Source organism: Oncorhynchus clarkii, chromosome 1 (assembly GCF_045791955.1).
Source record: "Oncorhynchus clarkii lewisi isolate Uvic-CL-2024 chromosome 1, UVic_Ocla_1.0, whole genome shotgun sequence".
NCBI lineage: Eukaryota > Metazoa > Chordata > Actinopteri > Salmoniformes > Salmonidae > Oncorhynchus > Oncorhynchus clarkii.
The window spans coordinates 10,539,127-10,559,232 of record NC_092147.1 but is presented as its reverse complement, the minus strand read 5'-3'; the positions used below and the strand labels follow the sequence as shown (position 1 = coordinate 10,559,232).

At 42.8% G+C, this 20,106-nt stretch overlaps 1 protein-coding gene across 4 annotated transcripts in view; it reads right to left on the bottom strand.

The window, feature by feature from the left end:
* Window positions 1-19,317, bottom strand: part of LOC139420491 (dynamin-like GTPase OPA1, mitochondrial) — a 78,987-nt gene extending 59,670 nt beyond the window's left edge. The window contains exons 1-17 of one of the 4 annotated variants that reach the window (XM_071170723.1): window positions 19,111-19,314; window positions 18,095-18,413; window positions 15,903-15,999; window positions 15,121-15,237; window positions 14,413-14,454; window positions 12,913-13,001; window positions 8,552-8,782; window positions 5,139-5,192; window positions 4,787-4,891; window positions 4,513-4,599; window positions 4,147-4,260; window positions 3,276-3,356; window positions 3,049-3,123; window positions 2,759-2,830; window positions 2,543-2,642; window positions 2,210-2,340; window positions 1,840-1,912 (exon numbers count right to left, since the gene is read on the bottom strand). In XM_071170723.1, coding sequence (XP_071026824.1) covers window positions 1,840-1,912; window positions 2,210-2,340; window positions 2,543-2,642; window positions 2,759-2,830; window positions 3,049-3,123; window positions 3,276-3,356; window positions 4,147-4,260; window positions 4,513-4,599; window positions 4,787-4,891; window positions 5,139-5,192; window positions 8,552-8,782; window positions 12,913-13,001; window positions 14,413-14,454; window positions 15,121-15,237; window positions 15,903-15,999; window positions 18,095-18,413; window positions 19,111-19,139 — 1,816 coding nt within the window. In that variant the 5' untranslated portion in view covers window positions 19,140-19,314. Of the gene's footprint in view, window positions 1-1,839; window positions 1,913-2,209; window positions 2,341-2,542; window positions 2,643-2,758; window positions 2,831-3,048; window positions 3,124-3,275; window positions 3,357-4,146; window positions 4,261-4,512; window positions 4,600-4,786; window positions 4,892-5,138; window positions 5,193-8,551; window positions 8,783-12,912; window positions 13,002-14,412; window positions 14,455-15,120; window positions 15,238-15,902; window positions 16,000-18,094; window positions 18,414-19,110 lie in introns of all 4 variants that reach the window. The other 3 variants (XM_071170771.1, XM_071170851.1, XM_071170930.1) reach the window with 3 other exon arrangements.
* Between the last annotated feature and the right edge of the window lie 789 nt (window positions 19,318-20,106).

Genomic DNA, 20,106 nt, shown 5'->3' with positions numbered 1-20,106 from the left:
GAGGTTTTTATTTAAAGCGTGAAGATACCTCAACAAGTCTAGACAATAATAAGCAACACTGATAACTCGTGCTTGGCTGCCACGTGTGTAGGTGTCCCAGTAATATTTAAACTGTCTGTGCTAATGAAAGTGCCCCCTGTTCTGCTATTTTGAGCCGCTGGACAGAGCACCTGTTTATAGATGAGAAAGTTTACTTTCTCAATTTCCCAAAAAGTTTAGCTTAGAGGGAAAATCGGGGATGCCCCGCGATCTACTGCCTATATTTACAGCCAGAGTTTCATTAAAATAGGCCTAGGGACGATTGCACATGGAATTGAAACTCATGTGGCCATGTTCAACTTCCATTCATCAGCACAAAAAAAAGCCTCTAAACAAAAGTATTCACTGTGAAAGTAGATTCATATGAAATACTATATATGCACAGCACTTCTTGTTTTCTTGCTCAAACAGCGCAGCAACTGTTACGCACGTGACTCGTATTGTCAGAGGACTTTGGAGTTTGCCAAAAAAACTGTAGGTTATTCTGGCTGGAATAGTTACTCTCCTGCTATGTAAAAATGACTGACACGGCAGACACGGACATGACAAAAATGGCAGATGTGTTTTGCGCTCGTGCACATAATTACATCACCAGACCTCCACCAGCTAAATCATTAATATATAGTGCAGATAAAGTGGGCCAGAGTACATCTCCTCGCTTTATACAGGAAGGCAGGGAATCATCAACTAGATTCAGAGTAGAGTAACCAGAGTAAATTGGTAACCATTAACGTTCCACTGAACCAGAATAAACTGGTCTGCACTTAATGGCTGGGCAGTTGAGTCTCAGTCCTCCGGTTCTCCCGGACCCTACGACCAGCATCAAGTCCAGGTAAAAGCTGTTGTATCGGTCAACAACTCCCAGTGATGTAGAAGTTCTTGCTGGTTGGGATCTCAGATCAATGAGTCGTTCCGTCTGAGACTTTGGTGATCCTTGAACCTTAAGTAACTCTTCAGCTTTTGTTTCTGCCAAAGGACAGCCACTTTGTCCTGGCCCCGGCCCCTTGCCTGCATCCACTCTGCAACTACTAGCTCCGTGGTCACACTGGATCAGAAGTACCCTCGCTCTCTCCATCACATCCTCTCCCTCTTCAAAAGGTCGGCCTGCTAGAATGATGGACACCTCAGGGTTGAATTTAGTGGGTGGGTGGGTCCACATTGCCTCTTCTCGCTAGGTGCCTTATATCCAAGTTCTCCTGGAATTGTTTGGCTTTTCTTTCAATCTCTCGCTTAAGTTTGTCTCTGTCTACATAGATTATCTTTTTAGGGTCACTTGCAGACAGTCAACTTCTCTATTCAGCTGTTTCGTGAAGCTTAAACAATATATGGTCTATTTTGTTGTTAAATCAGCTTTGGCTCATGCTGTAAGCCAGATTCAGATTCTTTCTGGTCTTCCCACCCGGTACTCCTTGCGTATTTCTAAATCATGTTGTTAACGATGTTGACCTTCAACAGTTGCTTTGGTTGAAGAGTATTTTTTTTAAGCGGTATATACTCAAATTACAAACCTTTTTGTTAAAATGTTTGACATCGATACACAACACACACACATTCTCAACGCCAGCCATGCGTTCTCTCGTAGGCTACACACGTACCTCAAGTCTTTACTTTTCTAAGGAAGCATAAAAACAACAGAACATGTTGAAGTGAACAGTCCTGTCTTTTTAGATGCGTTTAAGATAGTTCTGTAAGATTGTTTGTATGCTTCCTTAGAAACGTATAGATTTGAGTTACATGTGTAGCCTCATTTGATTTAAATAAGATCTGATGGGTAGGACTTGAAAGGGGAATGCATCGTACCTTTCCCGGTCACCACAGCAAAGTAACCCAAGGCTTTCATAGGGAACAACTTTCCTTCAACAATCTGTTGAATCTGTAGGGAGAAAAACACATGAATAAAATCCCAGATGAGAAGTCTTTAGATTTCATTCAGTCTGTAGCTCGTGACTGTTTGAGTGAACCATTCAGCTTTTACAACTAATGAAAGGCTACCCCTTTGTGGCTACGGAGGGATATAATAGTTCTCAGACCATTTTAACTTGTCAAATGTATATCGTCCATGCTCATTGGGATGACCTTGACCACGGTTGTCATTTGAGCTTCCCGTTGCAAAACGTCTTGAACGTGTGTGATGCATGTGTCGTGGCGGGTGTGCGAGTTTATATCTCACCCGGTTAGGGCTGGCCAGGTTCTTCTCTGCTAGGTCGACTTTGGTCAGGACAAAGATGGTCCTCTTCCCCTGCGGGTCCATCTGACTGACCAGGTCTGTGACGATGCTGCGCTCTGCATCCACTGACCCATCTGAGGACCAGAGAGATGAAGGGTGAGAAAACAGCAGGTCAGGAAGAGGAAAGGAGAAGAGACAAGAGGACACAGAAGCGGAGGAGAGGAGACCGAAGCGAACAGAGGATCAAAGTGGAGGCGAGGGAGTAAAGAGGGAGAGGAGCTACAGGATGTTCTGTTAGGTCAGAGGAAGGTGAAGGTGACTGCAGTGTTGACTCACCCTGGATACAGAGGATGATGGCGTTGGGGTTCTGCATGTAGTTCTTACTGATGCTGAAGATGGTCTCCTTGGTGTCTGCTGCCATGCCTGCAGTCACAGTCTGAGAGGAACACACACCATCACTGCTCCTACCACTGTATGGTCACTGTTTTCATACACGCGTGTGTGTGTTTCTGCATGTGCGTGAGTGAGTGAGTGAGTGAGTGAAGTACTCACACTGATGACTCCTGGTAGGTCTACTAGCACCATCCTCTGGATGCCTGGTCCTTTGACACTCAGAGAGATCGTCTGTCACACAGGAGAAAGGAAAAACATTTAGCACTACAAACAGTCAGGGATCGACACAGAGCTGGTACAACGTTGAGTACTAGTGAGCTTTCATTATATAGCTGGTAGACACCCAAATAGCACCCTATTCCCTAGTCTAGTGCACTACTTTTGACCACTCCAGTCAACATTGGGGATGCAGGCAGAAGATGTGGAGCAATAGGGAGTTCTGTCCTCACCTCAGGGCTGACTGTCTGTCCCTCCTTGACACTCTTCCTCATCCTCAGCTCAATCTCATGTCTCAGGGAAGCCAGCTGCAGGGAGGAGAGGATCAATGGTTCACGATATGAATGAACCAATCAACAAATGAAGTGGTGTGAATGAACTCCAATGAAAACCCTGATGAAAGGCTGATTCCATGGTGGGAGAGAGAACGCCTCACTCTTCTATGCTGGGTTAAACTTACGTCCTCCTCTTTTCCCAGGTCAAACTCTCGACTGCTGTCCTTGAACATGGCCACGTGGTGAGGTCCCTCGCTCAGCGTCACCTAGTAGAGGAGAGAAGCAGGTGGCAAAATGCAATAAAAAAACAAAAACATTCAAAGTCCCCAGTCCAAAAGCACAATGCTAGTAACGCTGCCCATCCAGCCAGACCACACAGGCCTCATTCCACCACTCAAACTGTGGACTACAACGTCCCATATGAAACAGTGCAGACCAACAGAAGTCTGGACAAACAACAAAGCGGTCATCCCACCACTTAATAAGCAATATTCTTCAAGAATAATGGCTATATATCAAATCCAAAAATGGATGTGCCAAATCCCAGATTGCCCCTTTAAAATAAGAACATAAATTGGGTCGGCAGTTAGCCTAGCGGTTAAGAGCGTTGGGTCAGTAACCCGAAAGGTCACTGGTTCGAATCCCCGAGCCGACTAGGTGAAATATCTGTCTATGCCCTTGAGCAAGGCACTTCACCCTAATTGCTCATGTAAGTCGCTCTGGATAAGAGCGTCTGCTAAATGACTAAATTGTAAAATAAATAAATATATATATATATATATATATAAATCAACACTTCTGCATCAAATGTATGTAGTTCTGTCCTTGAGCTGTTCTTGTCTATTAATGTTCTGTATTATGTCATGTTTCATGTTTCGTGTGGACCCCAGGAAGAGTAGCTGCTGATTTTGCAACAGCTAATGGGGATCCTAATAAAATATCAAATACCAAAGGTAAAACACTGGCTTCTATACATCTTTGATATCTTTACAGCTACAGCGGAGGAAGGTAGGTGTCTTGAGGGGCTGAGGTAGTCTAGTAAATGAGTTCCTATACCTTGACAGGAGAGCGGGTCATCATTTCTCCAGAGCCCCGGGGGAAGATCCTAGCCTGGGCTATCATCTCCAACACACTGGTCTTCCCTGCACTCTGGTCTCCCACCACCACCACCTAGAGTAGAGTAGAGTAGAGAGTAGAGAGGGAGAGAGAGAGAGAGAGGACAAGATTAATGGGGTGGTAGAGGGGAGGGATTAGATGACATAGGTGTGATAGATAGAGACCTACCATTTTACAACAATGCCTTTCCAACAGGAAACAATGTATTTCTGGCAGTACAGTATACAGTACACAAAGGGTTCACAATAACGTCTCCATAATTTGATTGCATTTCCAGAAAGCCATGAGCCACTTGTTGTTCCTTACCCTGGGTAGATGGTCCTGGGTGTTGTAGTTAGAGTCGAAGTCTGAGAGGATGTCCAGGACCTCAGAGTACATGTCAATTAGAGACTTCTGGAGAAGGAATACAGATGGAAGAACACTTAAGAGCAATGCCTGATGGGAGAATTAGTATTTTTACTGCAGAGACTATAAAATAATGTTTCAAAAAGAAAAATTGATGAACTTTACTCACATGCACAACCCTGGTGTGTACGTGTGTCTGTGTGTGTACGTGTGTGTGTGCGTGACTCACACTCACCTTGACTTTCCTCTGGTGAATACCCTTCTCATCTTTATGCAGCACCACTTTCCTCAGGTCCTTGTTCTCCCTCTCCAGTCTCTCCAGCATGCGCTGGTACTTGACCTGAGGACAACAGAGAGACAGAAGACTTCATCTTAAACAACAAATTCTCTCTTTAATTCAGTCGATTTATCAAAGTAAAACTGATGTTTTCTAACCAGACTTTACAACGCCAATGTAGTATAATATGTGGAATCTACTGGAGGAAAGGGATGGACCATTCGGTCCCTTAGCCAAATTAAACTGGATTTTTACTGTGTAAATGTGTTCCACTTGGACATGGAAGGATACAGACCATATTGTGCTGTACCTGAGTTCGGAGCAGTTCCTCTTGAAGCTGGTCCACCTTCTCCTTGTCTGAAGACTAGAGACACACAGATCAGTCACAGAGCGAGCAGGTTTATTAAACCTCGTTCTCACAAGTCTGGGACATTGTGATCCAGTCCAAACCCGCTGAGACAACTAGCATCATGACAGACAGCCAACGTGCACATGACAGAGATCAGCGGGCACCACAGTGGAGGAAAGACAAGTCAAGGCAACAAAAGGGGGATAACAGATTCCATTCCAGGTTGTAGTCATTTGTTTGGTGTTAATCTGTATTACAGGTGAATCACAGTGCAAAAAAAAAATATCACACAGGCACAAGTCAAATCCAACCCTGGAAAAGACAGCTGAATTATCGCAATCGTCAATCAAAGAGATCATTATCCAGGTTATTACTCCATGATGATTCACATGGCTTCGGCAGCCTCCAATAATGAACAGTTCCACACCTGCACTGCATTATTGACAGAAAGAGATCACAAACCAGACAGAGGGAGACCGAGCACCAATGAGTGGATGGATAGGGACGGCAAGGATGGACAGGAGATTCAAAACACACATACGGTACACACACATACAGTACACACACATACAGTACACACACATACAGTACCAGTCAACAGCTTTAGAACACCTACTCATTCAAGGGTTCTACATTGTAAAATATTAGTGAAGACATCAAAACCATGAAATAACACATAGAATCATGTAGTAACCAACAAAAAAAAAGTGTTAAATCAAAATATATATTTCATATTCTGTATTCTTCAAAGTATCCACCCTTTGCCTTGATTACAGCTTTGCACACTCTTGGAATTTTCTCAACCAGCTTCACCTGGAATGCTTTTCCAACAATCTTGAAGGAGTTCCCACAGATGCTGAGCACTTTTTGGTTGCTTTTCCTTCACTTTGCGGTCCAACTCATCCCAAACCATCTTAATTGGGTTAAGATCAGGTGATTGTGGAGCCAGGTCATCTGATGCATCACTCCATCGCTCTCCTTCTTGGTCAAATAGCCCTTACACAGCCTGGAGGTGTGTTTGGGTCATTGTCCTGTTGAAAAACCATTGATAGTCCAGCCATGCTGGTTAAGTGTGCCTTGTATTCTAATTAAATCACTGACAGTGTCACCAGCAATGCACCCCCACACCTCCTCCTCCTCCATGCTTCACGGTGGGAACCACACATGCAGAGATCATCCATTCACCTATTCTGCATCTCACAAAGATCGGTTTGAACCAAAAATCTCAAATATGGACTCATCAGACCAAAGGACAGATTTCCACAGGTCTAATGTCCATTGCTTGTGTTTCTTGGCCCAAGCAAGTCTCTTCTTCTTATTGTTGTCTTTCAGCAGTGTTTTTTTGCAGCAATTCGACCACGAAGGTCTGATTCACACAGTCTCCTCTGAACAGTTGATGTTGAGATGTGTCTGTTACTTGAACTCTGTGAAGCAGTGATTTGCGCTGCAATCTGAGGTGCAGTTATTGAATCGGGACTAGATCATGAGAGCCAGTTAACTCTAATGAACTTATCCTCTGCAGCAGAGGTAACTCTGGCTTTTCCTTTCCTGTGGCGGTCCTCATGAGAGCCAGTTTCATCATAGCGCTTGATGGTTTTTGCGACTGCACTTGAAGAAACTTTCAAAGTTCTTGACATTTTCTGGATTGACTAAGCTTCATGTCTTAAAGTAATGATCGTCTTTTCTCTTCACTTATTTGAGCTGTTCTTGCCATAATATATTTTACCAAATAGGGCTATCTTCTGTATACCCCCCTACCTTGTCACAACACAACTGATTGGCTCAAACGCATTAAGAAGGAAAGAAATTCCACAAATTAACTTTTCACAAGGCACACCTGTTAATTGAAATGCATTCCAGGTGACTACCTCATGAAGCTGGTTGAGAGAACGCCATAAGTGTGCAAAGCTATCATCAAGGCAAAGGGTGGCTATTTGAAGAATCTCAAAAGGGAATTTTTTTTGTTTAACACTTTTTTGGTTACTACATGATTCCATGTGTTATTTCATAGTTTTGATGTCGTCGCTACTATTCTACAATGTAGAAAATAGTACAAATAAAGAAAAACCCTGGAATGAGTATGTGTGTCCAAACTTTTGACTGGTACTGTACACACAGACGAAAGACAGGGACTGCAGCTAAGGTGATTGTGCTAATTACTTGCAAATTGCAATGCCGGGATAACAGCATTCTGATTACGGAACTAAGAAGAAAGATCTAGTATTGATTCCTATATCATGATCTAGTCCTTATCTAGTCCTGTCCTAATCTGATCTAGTCCCGTCCCTGACCTAGTCCCGTCCCTGACCTAGTCCCGTCCCTGATCTGATCTAGTCCCGTCCCTGATCTGATCTAGTCCCGATCCTGATCTGATCTAGTCCTGATCTAGGACTATAATTCAATTAGATTTCACTGTATAGCTGATATCCAGAGTTATTCCATAAGTTCCCTGCTGCATGGTGTGCTGTGTATCACTCCACTCCATGCAGTGTAGGTTAGTGGAGTGTTACGGGAGGAGCGTTTGGTCTTGGTCCAGCGGTTTACATGAGAGAGGGAGCCAGGGCTATGTTACTGTGGTACTGAACTGGCATGAGCGGATTCTGAGATTGCCATGCATCAGACATGCCATTCCACCAGTGGAACACAAAATAGTGTCACGGCACACTGCCCTGACGGATACCATAAGGATGGATGATAATTCCTTCAATGCCTTGTTCAAACTAAGAGGAAGTTTGAGGGAGATGGCAGGGTACTATGTTTGGGCAGGCTGAATGAAGCGAGATGGCAATGTGTGCTATGTAGGCTAACTAACACAATGTAGGCTAACTAGCATATGTAGACTACCTTAATAATACAAAAACAGCTAGCCCAGAATCAAATAAACTGACAAGAACATTTTGGGCAAAGTGACACAAAAGATGTGGTTAATGAAATAATTGCTACTTATCATTGCATTGTATTCAGCGACTGGAAACTAGCACTACACAATACGATCTGTTGTTAGTAGCATATAGCCTTGGCTATAAAAAGACTGGGAGAAATCAACAATGACCAGAGTTTGAATACAGTACACGACAGTGCCTTCTTGTCCACTTTTCATAAGTGAGCTAAAAAAGAGCTCTAGGCTTGCTCAATGCTACCAATCCAAACGACATATGACCATAACAATTCCATCCACCAATTTCATAAACAGTACACTTATAGGATTACCCGGGCAAATTTCCATTAGTCTGAATTTGAACGGCAGGGGGTTTGTCCTTCTTGAGGAGGGTGGGTGGCTTTGGGTGCGGTTCTACCGTTTACGTTCAGACGGGGGCTTCTACAGGTGAGTGCTGGGTGTTGGTGTGGGGCGAGGCGGGGGGTAGGACCTTCACCTTGCCTTTCCGCCGTGGGGGGCTGGGGCTCAGGGAGCTGGCTGGGATTGGCTCGGGTATCTGGCGCGGCGGCAGGCTCAGAGGTGGAGGCGGTGGTGGAGACAGGCGCAGGGGTGGGCTGTGGGCGGGCTCTGGGCTTGGCTGTGCGTTATTGGCTGTGGAGGCCTGCCTGACCTCCTCCTCAGCCTGCTGGATCTGCTGCTGTATGAGAAAGAGCTCGTCGAGCAGACCCTGAGGGACGTCACAATGAGAGAGAGGCAGGAGCAACACAGCCGTCAACACAACGTACTGTACCCGTCATTCAAGCAACACACTAACCCAACCAACCAGGCTTCGGGTTGTCTATGCCCAATCTATGCCCAAAGGGTCATCATCATAGGACCTCTATGGTCAAAATTCTGTCACTGAATCCATGTCTAGGACTATATCTTGCCACCATCAGCGGTACCCAACAGTCAGGCTTTCTCTGTCACAGACTCCAGAACAGTCGGGAGACTGAAAGCGGAAGAGGCAACAGATACCACAACCAGTGTCTCGCAGCCAGTGGCACAAGTGGGTAAGATTCTGTACAGTTTCTTAGCAGTCTTCCATAGTGTCCACTGCTATGGCTTTTATAGTAATACTAAAACAACTGATGCCTACCAACTTACACAATGATCATGCTATTCGACGCAATGAAAATATGAACACTCTGGAAAACGGTCTTAATATTCAACAGGTTTTAGGATAATGTAGATGTGGAGACATTATTGAATTTCGGATAAACTACTAAAATAATTGCTGATATTAAAAAAATGTAATATAATCACCGTAAAAATTGTGGGATGTTGGTCAGTATCATACAATTAAATGATCTGCTAAAATCAGCCTGATGATAAACGAAGCTAGCTACACAGGGAAGAGGGTTTTAAAATTCCAGGAACATTATTAACATCCCTAGGTTTTTCAGAAATCCCAGTTGGAAGATTTGACGGAACCAGAAGGGAATAAGCAGGAAATCTGTTAATCTTCCAACCACCATTTCTGGGAAAACCTGGGAAAATTGGAAAAGTTACAGTAGCAGAATGTTGCAACCCCTAGCAGGGAATGAGTGATCTGTCGGGGATGGAGCAGGAAGCTTGCTGAAGCCCAGGGGAAGATGAGCAAAGCCACAGTCCAATGATCCTCAACTCATCCCTCTCCCTTGGTTTTAGCTGCCCAATGAACAGTACATCCAAAAACTGAGGCAACTTAATATTGAGAGACTTTCCAAAAATGTCTGAAGCAGGGTTGGGGTCCGTGTGTTTTATCTCAGTCCATTCAGGTAATTAATATAAATTATATATATATCAAACTCATTCATTTAAAATACAAATAAACATTGGCTGAGTTGAGACAAAATTGACTCCAACTCAGGAATCAAGTTGATCTATGATAATGTTTTTCCATGTTCGGGACCACCCCTTAAGACTGAAACATGTTCCTCTTAAAGTCACCGGAGTTCAACAGTGTGAAAGGTTGAAAAGTGTAAAACAACATTAAAAAAGCAGGACTACTCCACTGAACATGGAGACAACCGTGTAAGAGCCCTTGAGAGGAGAGGAACAAGACAAAATGGATTAACTGAGAAGAGAACAGAAATGGATGCAAAACAGTGTCATGGTTCAGAAGCTAAAGAGCATTATGTCATGAATGCAGCACAAGGCTTCTGGAAAAAACAAACACATGGAGAAGCATGAGATGAAAAAGCAACGGCAAATATCCTCATATGTACGTATAGCAGTAGCCTGTATTCATATTCTACCGATGAAGTCACAGAATGTAAGGTCAAGCACTGAACTTTCAAAAAATGATACATGGATCGTTCTAACACAAGAAAGAAGAATATTACCAACAGCATACAAATGCACAAGAGAAAGACTGGCACAGTAGAATGAAACTCGGTCCTACAGATTACAAATGTCGAAGAAAACCAATGGTCCAAACCTCATGTCTCTAGTTTAATCTGTTAAGTTATTGGAGTTTTTACCCCTGTAGGATGGCCAGAATTAGGATGACTAAATCAATGGAGGCCAGAGAGAAAAAGTGGTCAACATAAGGAAAATTGCAGTGTGTTGTGTCAGCTAAACTGGATTCTGTGCAAGAATAAAGGCTAACTGACAGGCTCACTTTCCCGTTGAACTCATCATCTTTATTTTCGAATCCGTAGGTCATAAAACACTATAGATATGGATTTTGAGAAATGACATGTAGTATTTTCATATTTTAGTAAATGCTTTTCATATTAAAATGTGAAATTCCTGTTATTTTTCAAAGATTTCTCACAAAAACATGTGTATCTCAAATGTAAACAGAGCATCGAATGTACAAGCTTTTCGTTTTCCTTTTACATTTAATTCAACTCGTGTTGCACGAACCCGAGTGGCACAGCGGTCTAAGGCACGACATCTCAGTGCTAGAGGCGTCACTACAGACACCCTGGTTCGAATCCACGCTGTATCACAACTGGCCGTGATTGGGAGCGCCATAGGGCGGCGCACAATTGGCCCAGCACCGTCCAGGTTTGGCCGTTGTAAGCCGCCATTGTAAATAAGAATTAGTTCTTAACCGATTTGCCTAATTAAAACAAAAACGCCAAATGAGCTTTTTGCAAACTGCAGAAACAGCTTTGAAGACGACCACCACTACAGGTAAAATCCTCAAAAGTAGCTGCAAGAAAGCTGAACCACTCAACAGAGCTCTGTATTTATTATCGGATGTATTAAGTTACGAAATCCGACTTTTTGGATCTACTGTTAATTAAAATGTTAGAGAAAGATACAACCGAATGATTCAGAGCACGAATTATGTGTCTTTGTCAAATCTATTTTATAGTACAAGGAAGTGAAATATCATCACCAAAACGTGGTTTCACCCATTCTGGCAGAGTGGGTAGACACCCTATAGGAATGAAAAACCATTATGTACAGTGCATTCGGAAAGTATTCAGACCCCTTAACTTTATCTATATTATTACCTACAGCCTTATTCTAAAATGGATTACATTGTTTTTCACCCTCATCAATCTACACACAATACCCCATAATGATCCTTTACCCAGTACTTTGTTGAAGCACCTTTGGCAGCGATTACAGAATCAAGTCTTCTTGGGTATGATGCTACAAGTTTGGCACACCTGTATTTGGGGAGTTTCTCCTATTCTTCTCCGCAGATCCTCTCAAGCCATGTCAGGTTGGATGGGGAGCGTTGCTGCACAGCTATGTTCAGGTCTCTCCAGAGATGTTTGATCGGGTTCAAGTCTGGGCTCTGGCTGGGCCACTCAAGGACATTCAGAGACTTGTCCCGAAGCCACTCCTCCGTTGTCTTGGCTGTGTGCTTCGGGTCATTGTCCTGTTGGAAGGTGAACTTGAGCCCCAGTCTGAGGTCCTGAGCGCTCTGGAGCAGGTTTTCATCAAGGCTCAGATAAAAAAACATTCCCTCAGCATGATGCTGCCACCACCATGCTTCACTGTAAGGATGGTGCCAGGTTTCCTCCAGATGTGACACTTGGTATTGAGGCCAAAGAGTTCAATCTTGGTTTCATCAGACCAGAGAACCTTGTTTATCATGGTCTGAGAGTCCTTTAGGTTCCTTTTGGCAAACCCCAATCGGACTATCATGTGCCCTTTACTGAGGAGTGGCTTCCGTCTGGCCACTCTACCATAAAGGCCTGATTGGTGGAATGCTGCAGAGATGGGAGAACCTTTGAGAAGGACAGCCATCTCCACAGAGGAACTCTGGAGCTCTGTCACCTCCCGGGTTCTTGGTCACTTCCCTGACCAAGGCTCCTCTCCCCTAATTGCTGTTTGGCTGGGCGGCCAGCTCTAGGAAGTGTCTTCTTCTATTTAAGAATGATGGAGGCCACTGTGTTCTTTGGAACCTTCAATGCTGAAGAAATGTTTTGGTACCCAACCCCCAGATCTGTGCCTCAACACAATCCTATCTCTAAGGACAATTCAATTGTTTTTTGCTCTGACATGCAATGTCAACTGTGACACCTTATATAGACAGGTGTGCCAAATCATATCCAACCAATTGAATTTACCACAGGTGAACTCCAATCAAGTTGTAGAAACATCAAGATTGCTCAATGAAAACAAGACTCACCTGAATTCAATTTCAAGTCTCATAGCAAAGGGTCTGGACAAGTATCCTACAATGTGATTTTCTGGATTTTTTTCCCTCATTTTGTCTGTCATAGCTGAAGTGTACCTATGATGAAAATTACAGGCCTCTCATCTTTTTAAGTGGGAGAATTGCACAATTGGTGGCTGACTAAATACTTTTTTGCCCCACTGTATATGCCACAGGGAGTGAGGGTGAGCTAGTCAGAGCATACTTGCCTTCCTAAACTGCTTGCCGCTGGCCTCTGGTGTGGCCGTGACTGGGGCATCTGTGGCAGATTTCACTGGAGTGTCCCCAGGGGCTTCGGCTAGGAGACATAAACAGCACAAAGCATGAGAAAAACCACGAGGTTACACCACGCATCATCGATAACAGTTTATTAGCAAAAAGCAGTAATGAGTGAAAAGTATTGGCATGCCCAACATTAGAGAGGACTCTATCTACCATCTATGCCCCAGGTCAGAACCCGCATGATGGAATCTCAAAGGTTTGGAAAATATTGCTCACAATAACATTTGGGAGCTTGTGCTTTTCATTGGCTCTCTGACCAGTTATGTCTGATATGGTACTATAAAATAATGACAATGAAATCATTCATTAATTGGCAAACCCTTACACAGTGCTGTTATGAAAGACGTTTCTCTCCTGTACAACGCAGCTTGGAGTTGCGAGGTGCTACAGAGCCAGCTGGACCAGCAGCAAAACATTCACTTGGTACATATTTATATACTTCCCTTCAGAACATCATGGAACAATCCTTCATCTAGCCAATGAAAGACCTGTCAATAACAAGCCTCACAACTACAGTACTGTGTCCCAAATGGCACCCTATTCCCTACATTTCCTATATAGCGCCCTAATTTCGACCAGATCCATATGGGGCCTTGGTCAAAAGTAGTGCACTACATAGGGAATAGGGCGCCACTTTCGACACAACCCAGGAATACACCTATTATTTTAGCAAGTCAAAGAAGAGGTATGAATGGACTTCAAGATGTTTCCATTTATCATAGGCAGATGTATTTTCCAAACATTTGAGAAGCATCAGCTACCAGCAGACAAGGAGAGCCCTCCGAGACGAAGACTATCCTCCCATCATGTAAGTAGAGGGGGAGAGTGACCAAAGAGGCCAAGCAAGCCAGGGAGAAAGGAGGAGGAACTTGGAAATCAAAAGGAGGAAAAAACACACAAGTAGGACAGACAAAAGCCACAGTCAGATGAAACCAAACCCAAAGGAGAAGATGCAGTGGATCTGTTGTTGAAACCACTGTGGACCACAAGATCGACAGCATCACATCCAATTCATTCCAAATACATCCTATTCAGTGGTCAACTTTGGTTCAGAGAAAGTGTTTTTAGAGGAATTCGATTACATAAGACAGTGAAAAAATGTCAAATGTCAATCTGATATCAACAATATGATGTAAGAATATATCCTGTACATCAATTAAAGACTATGTCAATCTAAGCATTCTCTCCACCCAAAAAAACAAATCCTGCCATCAATAATTTGTCATGGGTGTCTGAAACAGCAGCATCATTGGATAAAGACAACGAGTTGGTAGTCTAGAAGCCAATCGTGTTGGGTTTGGAGGTCCCCATCTAAGAGCACTGGACAACGTCTGTGGCTCCAAAGCACTACTAAACAGGGTGCTGCCGCACACACGCCAATGTTGGGTATTCAAACAGCACCAGGACGGAGTGTAGGGGATACACACCTAACAAAAAACGCTGACCAGAAGCTCCTTTACTACCAACACCTGTGAAGAACGCAGAGGGGGAGAAGGGAAGAACACAAAACAAATCAAAAGACTGAAGCAAAGGGGTTGGAGCAGGGTCACTGCAGGGTCAAGGCCCCGCTGTGAGCCTGATGTCATGGCTGCATCCTGCAAGTCCAGAGTCAGATACCATTGGCTACGTGTGCAATCTGGGCACGTTATTGTGATACTACTAATAATGCAGAATAGCTCATCGGGAAAGTTAAAAGTGATTGCAACTGACAGTACGTTAGCGAAAATCAAAATGCTTTTCCTGCTGGAAAGTATGAAGGTAGATTGCTAGGTAATGCAGGTATGAAGGTAGATTGCTAGGTAATGCAGGTATGAAGGTAGATTGCTAGGTAATGCAGGTATGAAGGTAGATTGCTAGGTAATGCAGGTATGAAGGTAGATTGCTAGGTAATGCAGGTATGAATCGACAAAAGAAGCCCACTTCAAATTTAGATGACCAATGACAGAAATGTTTCTACCACTTGAAGCAGCTGCAATTGCTATTCTAGGTTCACAAAGCTCAAGATGTTTATTCATCACTTTTGCCACTTGTTCAAAAAATAATAATACAATCCTGGCCAAAAAGAGTTTAGTAACTGCTGTGTCTGACACAGCCTCCAAAACGGCTATTTCTTAATCTGACAAGACTGTACTCACCGGTGAAGAGGATGCTCTTGAGAAAGGTGACGTTCTCTCCTATCTTATCTAAATCGGGTAACTCTGGTAGAAACTTGGCAATCTCCACTAACTCAGGCAGCATTTTGGTTAGTTTATCTGTGTGCAGAAGAGAAATGCGATAGGGTAGGTGGAGTTTATCCTTTGAACATGAGAATCAAATTAAACAAACTAACTGAGCAGCCTTAACAGAAAGACAGCACTGGCTTAGCCCAAATACTACATACAATTCACGTCAGATTAACCCCACACACACACACACTACACTACACTACACTGATTAACAGGAATTAAACCAACATGACAAGTTATTTAACAGTGGTAAATCTATATACGAATTTTAGGTTCACAGGCTTCTAACGAGTCATTTCATGTCGGGGGTTTTCTGCATGTGTTTCTTCGACCCACCTAAATCCAAACAGTAAAACACATCCAAATATTTCAGGGGCATTGAAAAACATTTTAAGTGTAAAGTGAGACAGACAGAAAGTACCCCCAAAAAAGACAATGGATCTATATATTTTTTTAATAACATCTTTGAGAGCTAACAATCACCAAAATAAAAGCTAGACAGTCAAGGAGAATCTAAAACTCCAGAAATTATGCATTCAGGAGTTTTTTCTGTGATAGCATGAGGCTGATTTAGTTATGTAAATGGCATAAAGCCATGGACAAATGAGTAGAAAGGAGGGCCACTAAATGTTCCAGTCGAACGACACACCTACTGTCACCTAAGACCCATTTGATCCAAAAACAAATCTCACCTAGGTCAATTTGTTTACTCATCTCCCAGAAGAAATCGGGTATTACCCAGTTGTATTCATCCATATCAGGCAGCATATCCTTCCATTCCTCAAAGGTCTGGAAGAACAGAAGAGACGTGGCATTTCAATCACATACATGGTCAACTTACAATTTTTGTTGTGATAATGGGGAAACAAATTACCTCAGTTAAAGATTAACAACAACATTATTTCAAGGGATGGGTTAGGGTACAATAATTGGACATAGAGTGCATTTGTTAAGTATTCAGACTAGAGGTCGCCCGAATATGATTTTTCAACGCCGATACCGATTATTAGAGGACCAAAAAAAGCCAGTACCGATTAATCGACCGATTTGTATTTATTTATTTCTAATAATGACAATGATAACAATACTGAATGAACACATTTTTAACTTAATATAATACATCAATAAAAATCCATTTATCCTCAAATAAATAATGAAACATGTTCAATTGTGTTTAAATAATGCAAAAACAAAGTGTTTGAGAAGTAAAAGTGCAATATGTGCCATGTAAGAAAGCTAACGGTTAAGTTCTTTGCTCAGAACATGAGAACATATGAAAGTTGATAGTTCCTTTTAACATATTCCAAGGTAAGAGGTTTTAGGTTGTAGTTAATATAGTATTTATAGGACTATTTCTCTCTATACCATTTTTATTTCATATACCTTTGACTATTGGATGCTCTTATAGGCACTATAGTATTGCCAGTGTAACAGTATAGCTTCCGTCCCTCTCCTCGCCTCCTCACATCGACAACAGCCACACTCGAAGCAGAGTTACCCATCGCTCCACAAAAGCCGCGGCCCTTGCAGAGCAAAGGGAACAACTACTCCAAGTCTCAGAGCGAGTGATGTTTGAAACGCTGTAAGCGCGCACCCCGCTAACTAGCTAGCCATTTTACATTGGTTACACCAGCCATTAGGCTGATAGGCTTGAAGTCATAAACAGCGCTATGCTTGCGAAGAGCTGCTGGCAAAATGCACAAAAGTGCTGTTTGAATGAATGATTACGAGCCTGCTGCTGCTCAGTCAGACTGCTTTATCAAATCGGATTTAATTATAACATAATAACACACAGAAATACAAACCTTTGGTCATTAATATGGTCGAATCCGGAAACTATCATTTCGAAAGCAAAAAGTTTATTATTTCAGTGAAATATGGAATCGTTCGGTATTTAATCTCACGGGTGGCATCCCTAAATCTAAATATTCTTGTTACATTGCACAACCTTCAATGTTGGGGAAACAAATTATGTGTGTTTTGCCAGCAGCTCTTCGCAAGCACAGTGCTGTTTATGACTTCAAGCTTATCAGCCTAATGGCTGGTGTAACCGATGTGAAATGGCTAGCTAGTTAGCTGGGTGTGCGCTAATAGTGTTTCAAACGTAACTCGCTCTGAGACTTGGAGTAACGATGCTTCGAGGGTGGCTGTTGTCGATGTGTTCCTGGTTCGAGCCCAGGTAGGGGCGAGGAGAGGGTCGGCTAAATTGATTTTATTGATGTATTATATTAAGTTAAAATAAGTGTTCATTCAGTATTGTTGTAATTGTCATTATTACAAAAATATATATGTTAAATCGGTAACGGCTTTTTTGGTTCTCCAATAATCGGTATCGGCATTGAAAAATCATAATCGGTCGACCTCTAGTCTAGACACATCTAGCCTATATACAAGATCAACTTCAACAGAATCATGTGTAAATATAGTCCATATAGTGAAAGGGTTTTGAGAGCTCATAAGGGAATCTCATCTGTGCTGGCAGTCTGGCATAAACACATACTCTACATTTGATTGGCGCTCTGCTAGGGTAAGTCACCTCTGTTCCACTGGGAGTGGAGGTAAGTAGGGCGACTCGTACATTAGGATTAGAAAAGCAGCACTCAAAGCCAATATCGCTTAAGCACAGTGTGAACGGTAGTAAACCACCTATGTGTTTGTTACTCTCACTGCGCTTACCAAGCAGATCCAGCCAATTAGAGATCAAAGCACCAACTGGTATTTAGATGAGAGATGCACTTGTATCATGTGTCTTAAGTCTAACAGACAAGTACAACAGCTTTTTTCGAACAACATTATATGGCAGTAACCTGGCTCCGGCTATACGTGTCTGGGAAACTGGCCATTATCATTCAACTCTCTCTCCTCTACCTCAAATGTACTGTACCTTCTTAGCGGTATACCCGCCTCCCACTGCTGAGCCCAGCACAATGTACCGGAGCTTGAGCAGCCTGGAGGCCAGGCGGAGCATCCAAAAGTTGCGGTGTTGCTGGTAGCGCCAGCCGCCGTGACCGCCCGGGGGAGGCTTGGGGGGCTGCATGGGCAGCCGGGACATGGAGGTGAAGTGGCGGGCTGCCGAGCGGTGCGGGGTGGTGACACTGGCGTTGTACCGGTGGTGGATGGCACGAGACAGAGGGTGCAGCTTCTGTAAGGGCATCCTGAACCTCACCCCCATGTTTGGGGAGACCAGCTTTCTACAGGCCATGCTGAGAGGATAGAGACATGGAGAAAACGTGTCAGGGATTTAGACCCACAAGTAACATTAACACTATACCTTCTGCAGACATCAGGTGTGATGAATAGAACGATTGATCGTATACTGTACAGTACAACATGATGAACAACAACGGCATGATAGTGTTGATTGAATGGTGTACAAATAACGTTAGTTAGCTACAGTAGCTGCACATCTGCCTGGCTAAATACAGTAACGTTGCTAAAATGCATCGTTAACTTACAATGTCAACCTTTTGTTTCGCAGATAATTACCTAACCCACACACAATCGAGCTGGCCACTTGATATCAGTGATTCCAATTTGTTTAACACCAAGCTAATGTCTAGCTAACTAACTGTTATCGTTACCTTCTTGAACATCATCAAGCGTAATAACAACCTTTTCGTAGCCAGCCTCTAGGCAACAAGCAACTTAACTAAGCTAACGTTAGCAAGACAGTCATGTAATTAGGAGAAGTACAGCATTGTCATCAACTAGCTATTGCTGTTAAGTCAATCAATGAATGATGCATCAATTATCTAGCTAGCATTGTGGTCAACATTGCTAGCTAGTTATCTCTATATAGCACAGCGAGAAACACCGTCCTCATGCCCAGATAGCTACTGTTAGATAGCGAGCTGGCATTCTATTTATCTAGTTAGCCGAAAATATTGTTACCCTACTTACCAGGCCACTGCGCTTCCAACTCGTAACATAATGCTATTACCAAAAACGGGTAAATGAAAATGTGTTATAAATTCGCGCTCACGTACAATTCAAATCATTTTTACAGAGGGTACACATTGGTTAATAACTTGCTAACTAAAAAGGACACAGCATGACATCGGAATGACATGTCTGCTTGCTGGAAACGAGTCCAACCTCCAAATCAGCACTGACACAACTGCCTATGGTGCTTCAAGTTCCTATACGGTATCTCAGTCACGTCAATAGTAATGCTCTCTAATTTGTCAACATATAGCTAAATCAAATGGATAAATTATGATTGAAAAAATATATAGTAAGAATTTCCACACTGTAGCCTAATCAGACTAAAAATACAATGTCTTAATTTTTCTACCATGGACGCTGTAGACCTCACAAAACTGTGTAATTAACCCACTCAAATGCTTGAGGGCATAACAAACTGCACACATCCACTACTACTCATTATCTGTGGTGTGGATGGTCTAATAATGCACAATGTCAAAATGAACTATTCAATGTTGTACAATTATGATGAGTCATTGCTGCTTTGCTCACTACACTCCTGCTTCTCGCTGTTTAGTATCTATGTATAGTCACTTTACCCCTACCTACATGTACAAATTACCTCGACTAACCTATACCGCCGCACATTGACTCGGTACCGGTACACCCTGTATATAGCCTCATTATTATTATTTAATTTTTTTGTAAATATTTTCTTAACTATATTTTCTTAAACTGCATTGTTGGTTAAGGGTTTGTAAGCATTTCACCTTAAGGGCTTGTAAGTAAGCATTTCACCTGGCGCATGTGACAAATATTATTAGATTTGATTCGTCTGATTTTTACAATGATCTGTTGAACACTAAATAAGCCAAATTTAAAAAATGGTGCTTTTACCATTAAATAATGCCCCCAACATGTGGATAACATGTGAGAATCTCAATTGCCATCTCCTCGCAGCCGCTCACCTCA